This window comes from Somniosus microcephalus, unplaced genomic scaffold, assembly GCF_052327205.1.
Source record: "Somniosus microcephalus isolate GS21.2 unplaced genomic scaffold, FLI_Smic_1.0 unresolved_chr9, whole genome shotgun sequence".
In the NCBI taxonomy this organism is placed as follows: Eukaryota; Metazoa; Chordata; class Chondrichthyes; order Squaliformes; family Somniosidae; genus Somniosus; species Somniosus microcephalus.
The window spans coordinates 30,709,337-30,724,855 of NW_028225187.1; the positions used below are offsets into that span (position 1 = coordinate 30,709,337).

General features: G+C 42.4%; 2 protein-coding genes across 2 annotated transcripts in view; both read left to right on the plus strand.

Annotated features, from left to right (window-relative positions):
- Positions 1–9,638, plus strand: part of LOC147084992 (Fc receptor-like protein 3) — a 405,119-nt gene extending 395,481 nt beyond the window's left edge. The window contains exons 13-15 of the mRNA XM_085979398.1: positions 2,515–2,580; positions 3,572–3,603; positions 5,792–9,638. Of these exons, the coding sequence (XP_085835524.1) occupies positions 2,515–2,580; positions 3,572–3,603; positions 5,792–5,935 (242 nt within the window). The 3' untranslated portion in view covers positions 5,936–9,638. The remainder of the gene's footprint in view (positions 1–2,514; positions 2,581–3,571; positions 3,604–5,791) is intronic.
- Positions 9,639–13,232: 3,594 nt separating this feature from the next.
- The window catches only part of LOC147085002 (Fc receptor-like protein 2), a 38,714-nt gene continuing 36,427 nt past the window's right edge, over positions 13,233–15,519 (plus strand). Inside the window, exon 1 of the mRNA XM_085979399.1 lies at positions 13,233–13,339. Coding sequence (XP_085835525.1) covers positions 13,309–13,339 — 31 coding nt within the window. The 5' untranslated portion in view covers positions 13,233–13,308. The remainder of the gene's footprint in view (positions 13,340–15,519) is intronic.

Consider the following 15,519-nt stretch of genomic DNA (forward strand, 5'->3'; position numbering starts at 1 on the left):
GGCGGTAGGGGTTGTGGATGCATTGGTAAAGTTTTCCAAAACTCCCTGGATTCAGCAAAGGTCCCGGCTGAATGGAAAACTGCTAATGTAACAACCTTATTTCAAAAGGGTCGTAGGCAGAAGGCTGGAAATTACAGACCAGTTAGCCTTTCATCTGTGGTTGCTAAAATTTTGGAGTCCATTATTAAGGAGACAGTAACGGGACATATGGATAAAAATAATTTAATAGGACAAAGTCAGCATGGTTTTATGAAGGGGTGTCATGTTTGACAAATTTGCTTGAGTTCTTTGAGGATGTAACATACAGTGTGGCAAAGGGGAACCAGTGGATGTAGTGTATTCAGACTTCAAAAACGCATTCGACAAGGTGCCACACAATAGAATATTGCTCAAGATAAAAAATCACGGGTTTGGGGGTAATATTCTGGCATTGGTGGAGGAATGCTTTTCTAACAGAAGGCAGAGAGTTGGGATAAATGGTTTATTCTCAGACTGGCAATCAGTAGCTAGTGGTGTTCCGCAGGGGTCAGTGCTGGGTTCCCAACACTTTACAATCTATATTAACGATTTGGAGAAGGGGACCGAGTGTAACATATCAAAGTTTGCAGATGATACAAAGATGGGAGGGAAAGTAGTGAGTGAGGAGGACATTAAAACCTGCAAAGTGACATAGACAGGCTAAGTAAGTGGGCTGAAATTTGGCAGATGGAATACAATACTGGAAAGTGTGATGTTATGCAGTTTGGCAGGAAATATCATATAGCAACTTATTATCTTAATGGCAGAAACTGGAAAGTACTGCAGTACAAAGGGATCTGGCGGTCCTGGTGCACGAAACTCAAAAAGTTAGTATGCAGGTGCAGCAGGTGATCAAGAAGACCAATGGAATGTTGGCTTTTATTGCTAGGGGGATAGAATATAAAAACAGGGAGGTATTGCTGCAGTTATACAAGTTATTGGTGAGACCGCACCTGGAATACTGCATACAGTTTTGGTGTCCATACTTAAGCAAAGACATACTTGCATCGAGGCAGTACAAAGAAGGTTCACTCGGTTAATCCCGGGGATGAGGGGGTGGTCATATGAGGAGAGGTTGAGTAGATTGGGACTCTACTCATTGGAGTTCAGAAGAATGAGAGGCGATCTTATTGAAACATATAAGATTGTGAAGGGGCTTGTTCGGGTGGATGCGGGGAGGATGTTCCCAATGATGGGTGAAACTAGAGCAAGGGGGCATAATCTTAGAATAAGGGGCTGCTCTTTCAAAACTGAGATGAGGAGAATCTTCTTCACTCAGAGGGTAGTAGGTCTGTGGAATTTGCTGCCACAGAAAGCTGTGGAAGCTACATCATTAAATAAATTTAAAACAGAAATAGACAGTTTCCTAGTAGTAAAGGGAGTTAAGGGTTACGGGGAGCTGGCAGGAAATTGGACATGAGTCTAGGTTCGGATCGGGCCTGGCCCAGTGGGAGGCGCAGCAGGCCCAAGGGCCGTGTAGCCTGGTCCAGCTCCTACTTCTTGTGTTCTAATTCTGTGTTAGATTTCAGGAGATGGTTCTATTCACAGGGATTAGTGGAGACCTCGGGAACAGGCTGCCAGGTAGGAGTCCTTGAAGAGTAAATTGGGCCTCTTACTGGCTGGGGTGGAGACCACCTTTTATAGAAGATAAATACTGCAGGAAATACAGGGACAGAGTGATCTCCTGGACGAGTTCGACCGCCGAGATGGGTCGGAGAGGAATTTCCCAGATTTTTTCTCCCAAATTGGCCATTGGGTTTTTTATCTGGTTTTATGCCTCTCCCGGGAGATCACTTGGGTTCAGATGGGATGGAGAGTGGAAGTAGATTTGAGGTTAGGATCAGATCAGCCATGATTTTATTGAATGGTGAAGCAGGCTCGAGGGGCCGAGTGGCCTGCTCCTGCTCCTATTTCTTATGTTATTATGTTATTATGTTCTTATAAAACACCATACCAATATTTGTAAATGTCAAAAGCACTATTGGGCATTTTTGGGCATAGTATCCTTAGCAGCTGTACACAAACTCTCCTGTTCTGGTTCTTAGATAGCCACTGAGCAGAACATCGTAATTGGCCGAAATACTAATGTTGCAATAAACTAGAACAACGATAATAAACGTTTAATATAAGTCGATCGATATAGTTGAATACAAATACCGTGTACATTTGGCAAACATTGTTCATTTTTGGACATTTGAATCAAAGCTATGCAAATGATAGTTATATATCATCTTTATTAAACTGTTGGTGATGCCATGATCTTATCATATGCACTATATTTATATTATGGATACTAATACTGTTGTCTCAGTTCATTATCGCTATTGATTAATTTAGATCAAGCTGTCATCCAGTATATCAATCTGTCTGTCTGTCTATCTCCCTGTCTCGCAATCTGTTTAGCTAGCGCTCTAGCTATCACACTATCATATATTAATTAATCTATCTTAATGAAGCCCCCATATTGTAGTGTTTGCATTTTTTGTTTCTATTTAGATGATACCAAAACTGCTGCCGAATTAATCTATACGGAGGTCACAATCAGAAAGTCACGAGGCAGAGGTAAATTACGTCAACTTTTAGCACCTGCTGCTAAGGGAGATGATAAGCGTTCTAAAATCTGAATGCAGCTTTTAGTTTTGAAATGTGTTTGCTTAACTTATTGTCAGTCACTTCAGGGACACGTGTGTTAAAATAAACACTGCATTCGTTCCAAAAAAAAAATCGCTGTGAAGTTATGGAGGGTGACCGGAGGAACACTTGGGAATTTAGGGGAAAATGGTGAATAAAATCAGGCGGAGTGTAAAATGAGCATCGGACCTGCTCCCGCCCGTTTTCTGCCGTGCAGTAGAAGTGACACTTCACCCGAATGTGTGAAAAGGAGTTTCAAAAAGCAAAAACTTGAATTTATATAGCGCCTTTAATGTAGACAAATGAGCCAAGGCGAATCACAGAGGTATATGTGTGTGTGTGTGTGTGGTGGGGTGGGGGGGGGGTGGTGGAGATTGAGGGTTGATGGAGTGTGAGGGTGGAAATACCATTTCACCTACAGAAAGATTAATTCTTAAGGTAGAGGCAATGGGCCCTTATGTATAAGAACAATTGTTCGAAAGGCTGAGGCGTTATACTGGAGTGGAATAGATGAGCTGAAGGTGGAGCTAACAGAGATTTTAAAAATCAGATAATGTTATGACGCAGCAGATAATTTTGGGATATACCTGCTGCTTGATATATTTGGAATGAGGCACATGGACTGCGAATTATCCCGCACAGGGTATTAACACATAATTGGGTCATTTTAAAATAACTTAGCCTGGAGAGAAATGCACGGGGTCTGGTCACAGCCCGGTTGTCAATCGTGCCTAATTTCACTCTCCTACTAGAATGGAGAGTAAAGTTCACTGGGTGTGAACCCAGAATTTGTCCTGATCCCGTCAGGTGGCCGCCAGGGTGAGTTAGATTAAAATGTCCCCTGATTAGGCTGGATTAATCTAATTCTGTTCATCAATTTGCCCAGATTGTTACCTTTATAATTGATCTGCTTTATTTATAGATCACGCTGTTGGTGCCTCAGGAGAGAAACAGGTAACTTATCTTTAGAGGGGAAAAGTGCTGCTGATAAATACCATAGCAAATGCAGCTAGATTTCTAACTTTCCGCCGCAAAGGAAATCGTCGGCTGTCAGTTATAGGAATGGCCCAATAGAAACACACTCCCTTATAGAAAAACTATTTGGGTGGGATGTGAAGCGAGCCACACATTTGCTGTCCACTGTTATGGTCCTTCATCCCAAGAGCAATTTTACCCGGATGTCTTTCATTCTCTATAATTGTTGTACATATTCAGCTTGCTGCTGGGGCATAAAAAGGGCGTTGTGGATCCACTCATAATAGAAACCGACCAATTTTAATTCATAAAATTCAAATCCACAGCTCCAATCCACACAAGTTTTAAGCCAGGGCGCAAATTGTAAAATCTACATCATTCTCTCTGCAAAGTTCGCCCCTAAACTTAACATATTGTCTCCTCCCCAATAAATTAGCCACTGAATAATTAACGTAATTCCCGCCGAGTATATTAAAGATTCAGCTCGCAGTTGCTTACAGAATGAGAAAGAACATTGTAGTTTAATTCCCCCTAAGGATTGTTGCAATCATGGGTACCCTGGCATAGCCCTTATGTTACTGGACAAGTCAATCACAATGTCTCTATTTAATGATCCGGAGGCAAGATTGAAAATCCCACCATGGCAGCTGGGGAAATTAAGTTCAATTAATTATATACATCTGGAATAAAGGGTTAGTTTCATGGTAACCCTGAAACTGTAGGGTTGCCGTAAAAACCCATCCAGTTCACTAATGTCCTTAAGCAAGGATTCAAGATTCAAGATCATTTTATTGCCATATGTAACTAGTACAATGGAATGCTTACTCCCCACTCTCTCCCACAATACAAGCATATAATATAAAAGCAAAAAAATAAAAACAAGTATAAATAAAAACAATAGGCAAATAAGCAAAAAGTATAGAAATAACAGTCCAAGTTGCAGGATATGATGAATAGTACAAAAAAGCCTCAATTACCACTGGAAATAATAGTAATGTAACATGATAAATATATGGTAATTTGAGTTTATAATATATATATATTTACATAAACATATAACTATAATATGTGGGGCAGTGCGGTTAGCAGTTCAGTAGGCGCACTGCCTGTGGATAGAAACTGTTCTTCAACCTGCTGGTCCTGGTTCGGATGCTGCGGTACCAACGTCCGGACCACAGGAGGGAGAACAGTTTGTGCCCAGGGTGATTGGGGGCCTGGATGATGGAGCGGGCCTTGTTCCGACACCTGGCCTGGAAGATCTCCTCGATGGACGGAAGTGCGCACCCGATGATCTTTACTGCCGTATTCACAACTCTCTGGATGGCTTTCTTGTTCTGTGCACTGGTGTTACCATACCACACATTGACACCACTCGTCAAGACATTCTCTATGGTGCCGCGGTGAAAGTTCACAAGCCACTGTGTGCTTATGCTGCCTTTCCTCAGGCACCGTAGAGGGAAAAGGCGCTGGTGTGCCTTCTTCAGCATAGCCTCAGTAGTATTCTTCCAGGCCAGGTCATCAGAGATCTGCAGACACAGGAATCGGAAGCAACTGATGACTTCCACTGGTGTCCCGTCTATGCTGATGGGGCGATGGTTCCTTCGGTGGCTTCTGAATATTTGCCATCCTTACGTGGTCTGGCCTACATGTTGCTCCAGACCCACAGCAACGCGGTTGACTCTTAACTGCCCACAGAAATGGCCTTGCGAGCCTCTCATTTGCGCCAAAACACTACAAACCGATCTTAATCCTACGGACTGCAGCGGGTCAAGAAGGCAGCTCACCACCACATCTCAAGGGCAGTTAGAGATGGCCAACAAATGCAGGCCTTGATAGTGACGCCCGCATACCGCGAATGGGTAAAAAATAAATCATCTCTTCTTTAAATTTGGTCGGTGGTTTCTTCATTGCCATTGTCCTTCCAACCATTTTGTTTTGATTTTTAATTATAAAATAAACTCACAGAGGACTCATAAATGGAATTGAGTGAACTCAGCCAGTTAATTGTCAGTAATGTTAACCATACTGTAAATCGGGAGATATTGAATTGGACATCCATTATCCATCTCTCCCGACTTCCCTTCCACTGAAGTCACCACTGATTCTCTCTCGCTAGCTGCGCGCCATCGCCCGAGATCAATTTCTGCCCCATATTCTTTAATTCCAGGCTGAAAAGAATGGTCCCAGTGATTATTATATCACATACGCCACAGTAAGCCGTGCAAAGACTGAAGCTAGTTCGGAAGGAGATTCAATGGAAGCAGTGGACTGCAGGGACACAAATATCTATGCAAACCTTCCACGGAAATAAGAGCGAAGCAGGATTCAAAAGCTTAGAAACAAACAAAAATAAGAATGGATTCAACGTCAATCAACTTGTGCACTTATCAACTACCTGCCCTCAGGGACTTCAGTCTGAAGGCTGGTTAGGCCATTGTTCCTTGTACAAGACCTTCTAGGCACAGAGTTCCTGCCCACCAACAATTCAGTTTAAACATATGCTTTTCGCTGACAGGGTTTTATTTCTGTAGGAATATCATGTCGCAGGTTTTGCTGTTCATATTTTGCAGAAGGATCCTACGGGTGGATTTGGTAAACATGAATGAGTGGAGCTGGTTATTCTTGAAAACATACTGCGGGGTGGTAAGCGTCAATCGTTGAAATGGTGAAGAAGCACAACGTCTTAAAAAAAATCACAGTGTGGCGATGCCTTGTTGGAGCGTTTGAAGAAGAGTGCCACATGTGAGACATTTGTTTGGTGAACAGTCCTGAATCACAAATGTCTTTGGTCACCGAAAGTGATGTTAAAGGCATCTTCTATAGTAGATGAGAATGCAGCCACAGTTAGTCCAGACATGGTGCCTGACTTACAGGAAATCAAGGGTGGATCAGATCATTCAGTGATACTGAAAGATGCATGCAAACATAAGTGTAGGCAGCGCTATTGATTTGTGAGTAGATTGATCCAGGGGCATATTTAAAAGATACACACAGACTGAATCATTTCGGAGTTCCTAATTCACAGTATAATAGTTTCACCACAGACTGAGGCAGGCAGCATTGGCTCTTGACGGGTGGAATTTCTAGTGATTTGAGGAAAGTCTTGGGAGGATGGTATTTTGTGATTTGATGGTGAATAGAGCTGGTTATTCGCTAACAGAATGTGGCTTACAGTGTGCACCAATGTTATTATGCTTTGCAGTTAAATGAGTGAAATATACATAGATAAAATGTAATTGTTTCATAATAAATAGTTAAAATGTAACTTTTAATACAAAATAATTAAACTAGACAAATATAGGAAACATTACTGTTGAGCGTGTTGCTAATTAACTGCATATCTAGTAATGTTTAGGAGAGGTGCGGAATTAATGATTCACAGCCAGTCTGATCAGTGATATGGTTGTAGTTTTATCTACCTAACTAAGTGTTAAATTGAATAACTTACATATAGGATGGGAAAGAGCATCATTAATAATCTGCTAAGACTGAGACGAAGACTTTCTAATTTGAGAACTAGCAAGGAGCAGGGTTGAAGTCAGAATAAGTGGAGGAGTTAATAGAGAGACAGCAGAAATGGACAATCTTGAAACTTTATGCAAACTAGTAGGAGATGCAGTGATTGATGGAAGAATGGTTGGCGCCTGTGGTAAGGGTAGCGGAAAGACTGAAGGTCACTTTTTAAGATGCATAAGCTAATGTGGGGCTGAGCACCTTTGGGGATTGTTCGTAGTCTGGCACAAAGTTCTTATCAATTCGAAAAAAATTGACAAGCTAGAAAAAGCTACTATTTGCAGAGAATCTCAATCTTTAGAGGGTGTCACTGACAGTCAATTGACACTGGGTTCAGAGCACATTTGTAATCCTCAAATACCGAATCAAGACTCTGTTCATGACATTGATAAAGCGGGATACTTGTGATGATTAACTGAAGATTTGTGTTTATTTAACGTAACTGATTGTCAAACAGACTGACTCCAATGAGGTATTATTCATTGATAGTAGACTGTTGGCTGAATATTCAACATACAGGAACCTGTCAGCATACTTAAAATTCCATATCACATCTACAATATAGGAGTTGCTGACACTTCTCGTCAACAGACTGTTAGAAAGAGAAGCATTAACATTTATATTTGGACCTAATGACGAGGCTGTTGCTAACAGCCAGATAGTTGCTGCGCTGATTTACATAGTTGTGGAAGCGCTCCAATCTATTTTGCGCTAGATATTCTGATCAGCGAGCGTCCACTGGGGGATTGATAACAGAATGAATGGAGACATTGTTTTATGCCCAGAATATATGGGCAGAAATTTTCATTCTGAGGGGCTCATGTATTTTGTAGCATAGGCAGGGTGTAGGAAGTATACTGTGGGGATGTGAGATTCTGAGTGATAATGACAGCGATATGGAGTTAGATCGCAGATCAGCCATGATCTCATTGACTGATGGAACAGGCTCGAGGGTTTAAATGGCCTCCTCCTACTGCTTTGCTCATTTATAATATAGGCTAATGGAAAAGAACAACTAGGGATTTGCAAACACTGAAACGATGTAATATTCTGCTGAGAAGCAGCTGTACTGTAAATGTAAACCCCTGGTGACTTCAAGGCCATGTTGCTCGTGGGTATTATTTGTGTGTATAGCAGTGCCTTTATTGGTGAATGACAAATTTCATATACCAGGTAGAGTGGCAGCATTGTCAATCTACACAATTTCGAGGAAGTCTATTTATGTGATTATAATCAGGGCAGAGTTATTATTGGTGACTGGCAGTTTATTTTCGGAGGTGTGTCTGTAATTAATGCATGTTACATAGAAGATAGGAGCAGGAGTACGCCATTCGGCCCATCGAGCCTGCCCCACCATTTGATGAGATCATGGCTGATCATCCAAACTCAGAAGCCCGTACCTGCCTTCTCCCCATATCCCTTGATACCTTTAGCTCTAAGAAATATATCTAACTCCTTGAATATATTTAAAGACTTGGCCTCAACCGCCTTCTGTGGTAGAGAATTCCAGAGGTTCACCACTCTCTGGGTGAAGAAATTCTTCCTCATCTCTGTCCTAAATGGCTTACCCCTTATCCTTAGACTATGACCCCTGGTTCTGGACTCTCCGACCATCGGGAACATTCTACCTGCATCTAGTTTGTCCAGACCTGTCAGAATTTTATAAGTTTCGATGAGATCCCCTCTCATTTTCTAAACTCTTGCGAGTATGAGCCCAGTCGACCCAATCTCTCCTCATACCTCATTCCTGCCATCCCAGGGATCAGCCTTGTGAATCCTCGCTGAACTCCTTCCATGGCAAGAACATCCTTCCTCAGATAAGGTGACGAAATCTGCACACAGTACTCAAGGTGTGGTCTCACCAAGACCCTGTACAACTGCAGCAGGACATCCTTGCTCCTGTACTCAAACCCTTTTGCTATGAAGGCCAACATACCATTTGCCTTCTTCACCGCCTGCTGCACCTGCATGCTTAACTTCAGCGACTGGTGCACAAGGACACCCATGTCTCGTTGCACTTGCCCTTCTCCCAATCTATTGCCATTCAGATAATAGTCTGCCTTTCTGTTTTTGACACAAACGTTGATAACCTCGCATTCATCCACATTAGATTGCATCTGCCACGCTTCTGCCCAATCACCCAACCTGTCCAAATCGTCCTGGAGTTTCTCGGTATCCTCCTCGCAGCACACACGCCCACCCAGCTTTGTGTCGTCTGCAAACTTGGAGATATTACATCTAGTTCCCTTATATAGATCATTAATGTATATTGTGAATAGCTGGGGTCCAAGGACCACTCCCTGCGGTACCCCACTAGTCACTGCCTGCCACTCGGAAAAAGACCCATTATTTCCTACTCTCTGCTTTCTGTCCGCCAACCAGTTCTCTATCCAAGTCAATACCTTGCCCCCAATACCATGTGCCTTAACTTTACAAGCTAATCTCTTATGCGGGACCTTATCGAAAGCCTTTTGAAAGTCCAAATACATCACATCTACTGGTTCTCCCTTACCTGTTTTCCGAGTTACATCCTCAAAAAATTCCAGTAGATTAGTCAAGCACGATTTAACTTTTGTAAATCCATGTTGATTTTGTCCGATCCTGTCACTGTTTTCCAAGTGCTCAGCTATTACATCCTTTATAATGGACTCTAGCATTTTCCCCACTACCGATGTCAGGCTTACCGGTCTGTAATTCCCCGCTTTCTCTCTACCACCCTTTTTGAATAGTGGGGTAACATTAGCTACCCTCCAATCCATGGGTACAGTTCCAGATTCCAGCGAATTTTGGAAGATGGTCAGCAATGAATCTACTATTTCTAGGGCCACTCCCTTAAGTACCCTAGGATGTAGATTATCAGGCCCTGGGGATTTATCAGCCTTCAATCCCGTCAATTTACCAGCTTCACTTTGACACTGGTATTAAGATTGCTCCCCTTCATTAGCAAATTTCTGACGTACAATGAATAAGTTGCAGTGCTCAGTAAAGTCTGAGCTTGCTTTTCTTGCTTTGGCCATTGTTTCGGTTACCAACTCAGAATAATCGAAAGAGCTACAATCTGTGAGAACCACGTGTCACAATTATCCAAGTACCTCAAATGTTCTTTCTGGGCAGTCTGTGGGATCAGCACAGCATGTGTTTTAAATTGTGTTATCAGGCCTAAAAGTAAAGATCTCATCACAGGAAAGCATAATAGTAGACTGTGGAAGAGTCATACAGCCATACCTGTAATGGTGTGGTCTATGTCAGCATGGTCACTTGTGCTTAGGGAACGGGAAGAGTTTAGGATGGTAATTAGGTCAATTGGGTTTATGGTATTAAAATGATTAGAGCTGTTCAGTTCATGTTTGTTCGGTTTCTATTGTTACTGTTCTGGCATATGTATGTGTCATCGATGTACTGGGATTTATTGGTGGTATGCATGGAATGTAGAGGTCAAAGATGAAAATTTTGCATTGCAACAGCTGAATATGTGTGTGTGTGTGTATTATCTGGCGTTTCAAGTAACGAGACAAAAAGGAACAAGGAAGCAGTGAAACACAATCAATTAATAGCTCCTTCTAATTATTAAAATGAGTGAATTTCTCAATGTTGTTAAAAGGAGAGGCGTTTGTTTATTACATGTCTCCTGTGTTGCCCGATTGCATTATTTACAACGAATGATCTATTGTCAATTTCGATTTGCATGTTGCAATAAATAATGAAATGTGATAACTTCAGAAGTTGAGTTCTAAATGTTTTACAAACTTATAGCAGACTGGTATCGGCTCAGGTATTGCACGGCATAATCTATGTTCAGAGCCTCTCTTGCTAGCATGATTAACAGTCCCAGAATTCGTGTATTATTTGCACTCCTGTACCTGCAGCACACTGTCGGATTGAATCACAGAATTGTATAAAGAGGGCAGTGAGGCACAAATGAGTACCAGTAGGCTTTTGTAAGTGCCAATAAAAAGTCTGCTCCAACATGGCATTGCAGGTGCTAATTATAGACCAGTACAGGTATGATAGTATTGCTCCTAATGAGGAATCTATACAAGTTTGCAGTTTATGTACTAATAAAAGATCTGCACCATTTGGGCAGTGTCTGTACTCATCACAGTCCTGTAAATAGACGGCACTGTAAGTGATTATCATAAGCCAGTACCAATAGCACAGTATAGGTAATACTCATAGATCTACACCAGTAGAACAGCATGCGGACTAACCATAGCCATGCACCAGTAGTACAGTGTAGAAACGAATCATAGAGTAGAACGGAATTGGCATGAATTATAGAGCTGTATCTTTTTAAAGTGCAGGTGCTAATCATAGGCCTTTATCTGTATTACAGCTTAAGTACTACTCAAACATGAGGATAGTATACTTACTAATTACAGACCAGTAGGACAATATAGATACCAATCATAGGCCTGTAACAATAGGACAGCTTCCCAAATCATGGGCCTGTGCCAGTAATTCGGTATAGATGCAGTCAGTACTTGGAGGCAATGGCTTCACTATTTTGCTTACACATTTTAGTCACACGCTTACACATCTGCCCATGGTGACACTGGTAGAGTTCATCGTTTCATACAACACATATTCAGTAAATAAAATATTACACCACAAAAAAAAACAACCTGCTTGGAAAATTTTCAGCAAGTCATGGTCAGCACTGAATGGCTGAGATGTTAAATTAATTTTCATGTCTGCAATTAGATAGCAACATTATCTAGAGTCCAAAATGTAATGCTAAAATATAATGGGATTGCTGGTTTTTTTATAGGAATATTAACAGTTACCTTTGGTGGCCGTGCCTTCTGTTGCCTAGGCTCTAAGCTCCGATATTCCCTGCCCAAACCTGTCTGCCTGGCTCTCACTTTCCTCCTTCTTAAAACCTACCTCTTTCATCAAGATTTTGGTCACCTGCCCTAACTTATCCTTATGTGGCTCGGTGTCAATTTTTATTGCCTTAAAATACTCCTGTACAGCGCCTTGGGAAGTTTTACTACGTTAAAGGCGCTATATAAATGCAAGTTATTGTTGTTTTTGTTACCTGGAGTGAGCCGGAGAGTGGGATTAGATTGGGCAGCTCAAGTAGACGCTATTGGTTAGCCTGTGTTGAGTCTTCAGTAATTTGTAATTTGAATCACCTCTTTGTTAAACACTGGGTTAAACTGTCACGAATTAAATGGTTAAAGGTGCCGGAGTGAAACACGTTCAGTGGTCACAGTTCCCACTGGTTTCAGCCCTTCACCTCGGTTCCCCCTCTAACGTTGTTCCAGGCCACACACACAGAGCTGGGGTGACCGCTTCCCTAGGTCTGTGAAAAAACAAGCCTTCAGCCTGGGGTCACAGACCAGGCCAGTCTCTGTGTTAACAGTGCAAGCTGCTGTTAGAATAAATCATGTTTAAAACAGTTTGCAGAGATGTCTCTGGCTGGGATTCCAACTGTTCACTTCTGATAAGAATGTATTTAAAAACTGACAGTGCTAAGTTAACTTTTCAGCGTGAGGGTGAATTCGTCATCACATCAGGTTCAATTTCCTCTTTTCTCCAATGTGGTCAGAAGTCACAGTGATCTCAGTGTGCAGACGCCTGGTGCCTGGGCAGTGAGCTCCACAACTTGCAGACTGCTCCCGGGGAACTCGCTCCAGCCGCTGTCTCCTCATTCCCCGTAAGTACAGTCTTGGGATCTGCGCGTGCGGGCGTTTGGTACTGAGAAAGTAGAACAGTGCCAGCGGCTGAATGTGGGCGGGTACATTTGTCGGGAGCAGGAATGTGAAGCAGAGCCAGCGATTGGGAACAGGTTGCTCTGTGTTTGACGGAATCGATCTGTGCTGGCGCTCAGTGGAAATGTTCACCCAAATCTGACTAAACCGAAGCTGCATTGAAACAAGGAGCATTATGATCCATGGGTTTGTTTTATATTTGGCTGTTGCTCTCTTTAAGACACGCTACTGGCTCCAAATGGATAAAATATAATTCTTCTGGGACAGGGCAGGGGAGTGGGACCAATTGACAATTTCTTTCGTAGATCCGGCAACGGCAGCAAGGGCTGAATGGCCTGCTTGTGTGCAGTATGATTTTATAATTTCATTTTTCAGATAAAAGGAACTGGAAGCTGATCCGAAGCGAGCATCTTCACAGAGGGAAGGAGAAGATCTGCTCGGATCCCCCGCATTCGAAATGAAACACATCTGTCGCATTCTGATCTTCTGTAAGTGAATCTCAAATATTTCCAGTGCCTTTGAAAATCTGCGTCATTCCCCGCGGATCTAGATTCAGGTTAATAAGGCTCATTCTGTAAAAGGCAGTGCCACGCTAAATTGATATTAAGAGTTTATTAAGGTCATATGTTCAATTAAAATTCCTTGAAATTTAATTTCTGTGCTTCAGTTTTAATCAGAATTTAGTGCAACAACATAAATAGGTTGTTTAATTAGGGTAACGGGATCTTCCTGCTCATCTAATGGGCTCCTCCTTTACTATTAGAGGTTGCATCCTACTTACCATTGCTTCGAAACTGCCTAATTATTATTAGTTTAGCAAATACCTCGTCTCAACTGCAGAAACCGCTTTAAGTGTCATATTGCTGTAGTTTTGTTGATTAGAAAAAATTAACCTTTTTATGCTCCTCATATCCGGTGTTAGCGTTGGCTCAGTTGTTTCACTCTGACTAATTGCTATTAATAATTGCGGTGTGCTTTCTGGTGCATGGTTTTGCGTGGCAGAAGCATGCTTCTTGTTGACCATCTGCCATAGAGAGATAAAGAAATTGAGAGAGAAAGAGAGAGAGGTATAGAGCGAGAGACAGGGAGAAACATACACACAATCACACACACATAAACATACACACATAGATTGCGAAAAATCCAGAGAGAGACCGGGATAGCGAGATAGAGTCAAAGCGAGAGAGAGAGAGCGAGAGAGAGAGAGAGAAATACAGTGAGTGGTGGGGGATGACAGTCAATGAGTCAGAGTGAAAGAGGAAGATAGACACACGAGAGAGACAGAGTCAAAGAAATACAGCAAGAGACACACACAGATGACGGAGAGGGACAGACAACGAAAGGCAGAGACAGAGAACGAAAGGGAGAGACAGGGAGGTATAGACAGAGAAAGAGAGGCACAGATAGAAAGAAAGAGCATGCAGGGTGACAGATAGCTAAAGAGAGAGAGATTATGAGAGAGTCGAATAGACACAGAGAGAGCAAGAGAGAGCGACATGCAGACAGCGACACTGACATAAGGCAAGTCAGAGAGAAAGTGAGGCCGAGAGATCTACAGGCAAACAGATGGAGACCGGGAAAGTGAGAGAGAGTCGGTGAGGGAGAGACAGAGAAGGGGGAGAGAAACAAACAGATGGAAAAACATACAGGGAGGCGGAGAGCTAAAGCTGCAGAGAGAGAGAGAGCGCGGCAGAGTGGGAGACAAACAGATAGGGACAGAGAGAGACAGGTAGACAGAGACAGTCAGATATTGACAATCAAAGAGTCCACGACAGAGAGTGACAGTGAGAGAGGACAGGCGTATTTTTCAACTCATCTTTGCACATTCAATATGATCAGCTTGTTTTATTTTCTGGTATATGGGAGAAGATAGCGAGTAATGGCCCAGAAATTCGGTTTGGGAGCTTCCCGCGGATGTAAGCCTCCGACCTGCACTTACCTTGTGCGCTGGCTGTTGATCTGTGGGCCCCAGTGGAATTCTGATCCTGGGCCTCCTCCAACTGCCGGCGTGCAGTGCTTGCCTATCCCAGGAGCGCAGTTAGTTTGATGCGTCCACTGGGCTCAAGTGGGCCATGGGGAGCCAATCGGAGCAGGGAATGCTTCATTCATAAGTTTGACAGGAAGAGCTCTCCAACCTATAAATACTATAAGCCCCAAAACATCACTAAATCTTCAAAAAAATTTAATAAAAAATCACATTTTTTAAATAAACAATAAATTACATGACATAACTATTTTAAACAATTTAAATTTTTGAAAAAATAAATTCTCTAACGGGGCTAAAAATAAACTTACCTTTCTTTAAAGTATTTAAAAATAATAAACCTGTGGGAAAAAATGTTTTAATTTTAATTAATTCACCACTTACCATGTAAAAAGCAGGCCTTGCCCCTGCTTTTTAAATATCTAACTCCTGGAGGCTTACCACCCCGGGAAAACCTGCAAAAAAAAAACGTTACTTCAATGTGCACGCGCAGTCTCTCCTGCGCACGCGTTCGACCTCTGAACCTCTTCATTGAGGGAAAAGTAAGTGCCGGTTTCCCGCTCATGTGCAGTGCATGCAGGAAACTGGCACTTCCATCGGGCGTATGGGTGAGTACCTCGTGCGTACTCACCCATGGACACGAATCTCTGGGCCATAATGGGACAGAAATTAGGATCGGGTGCT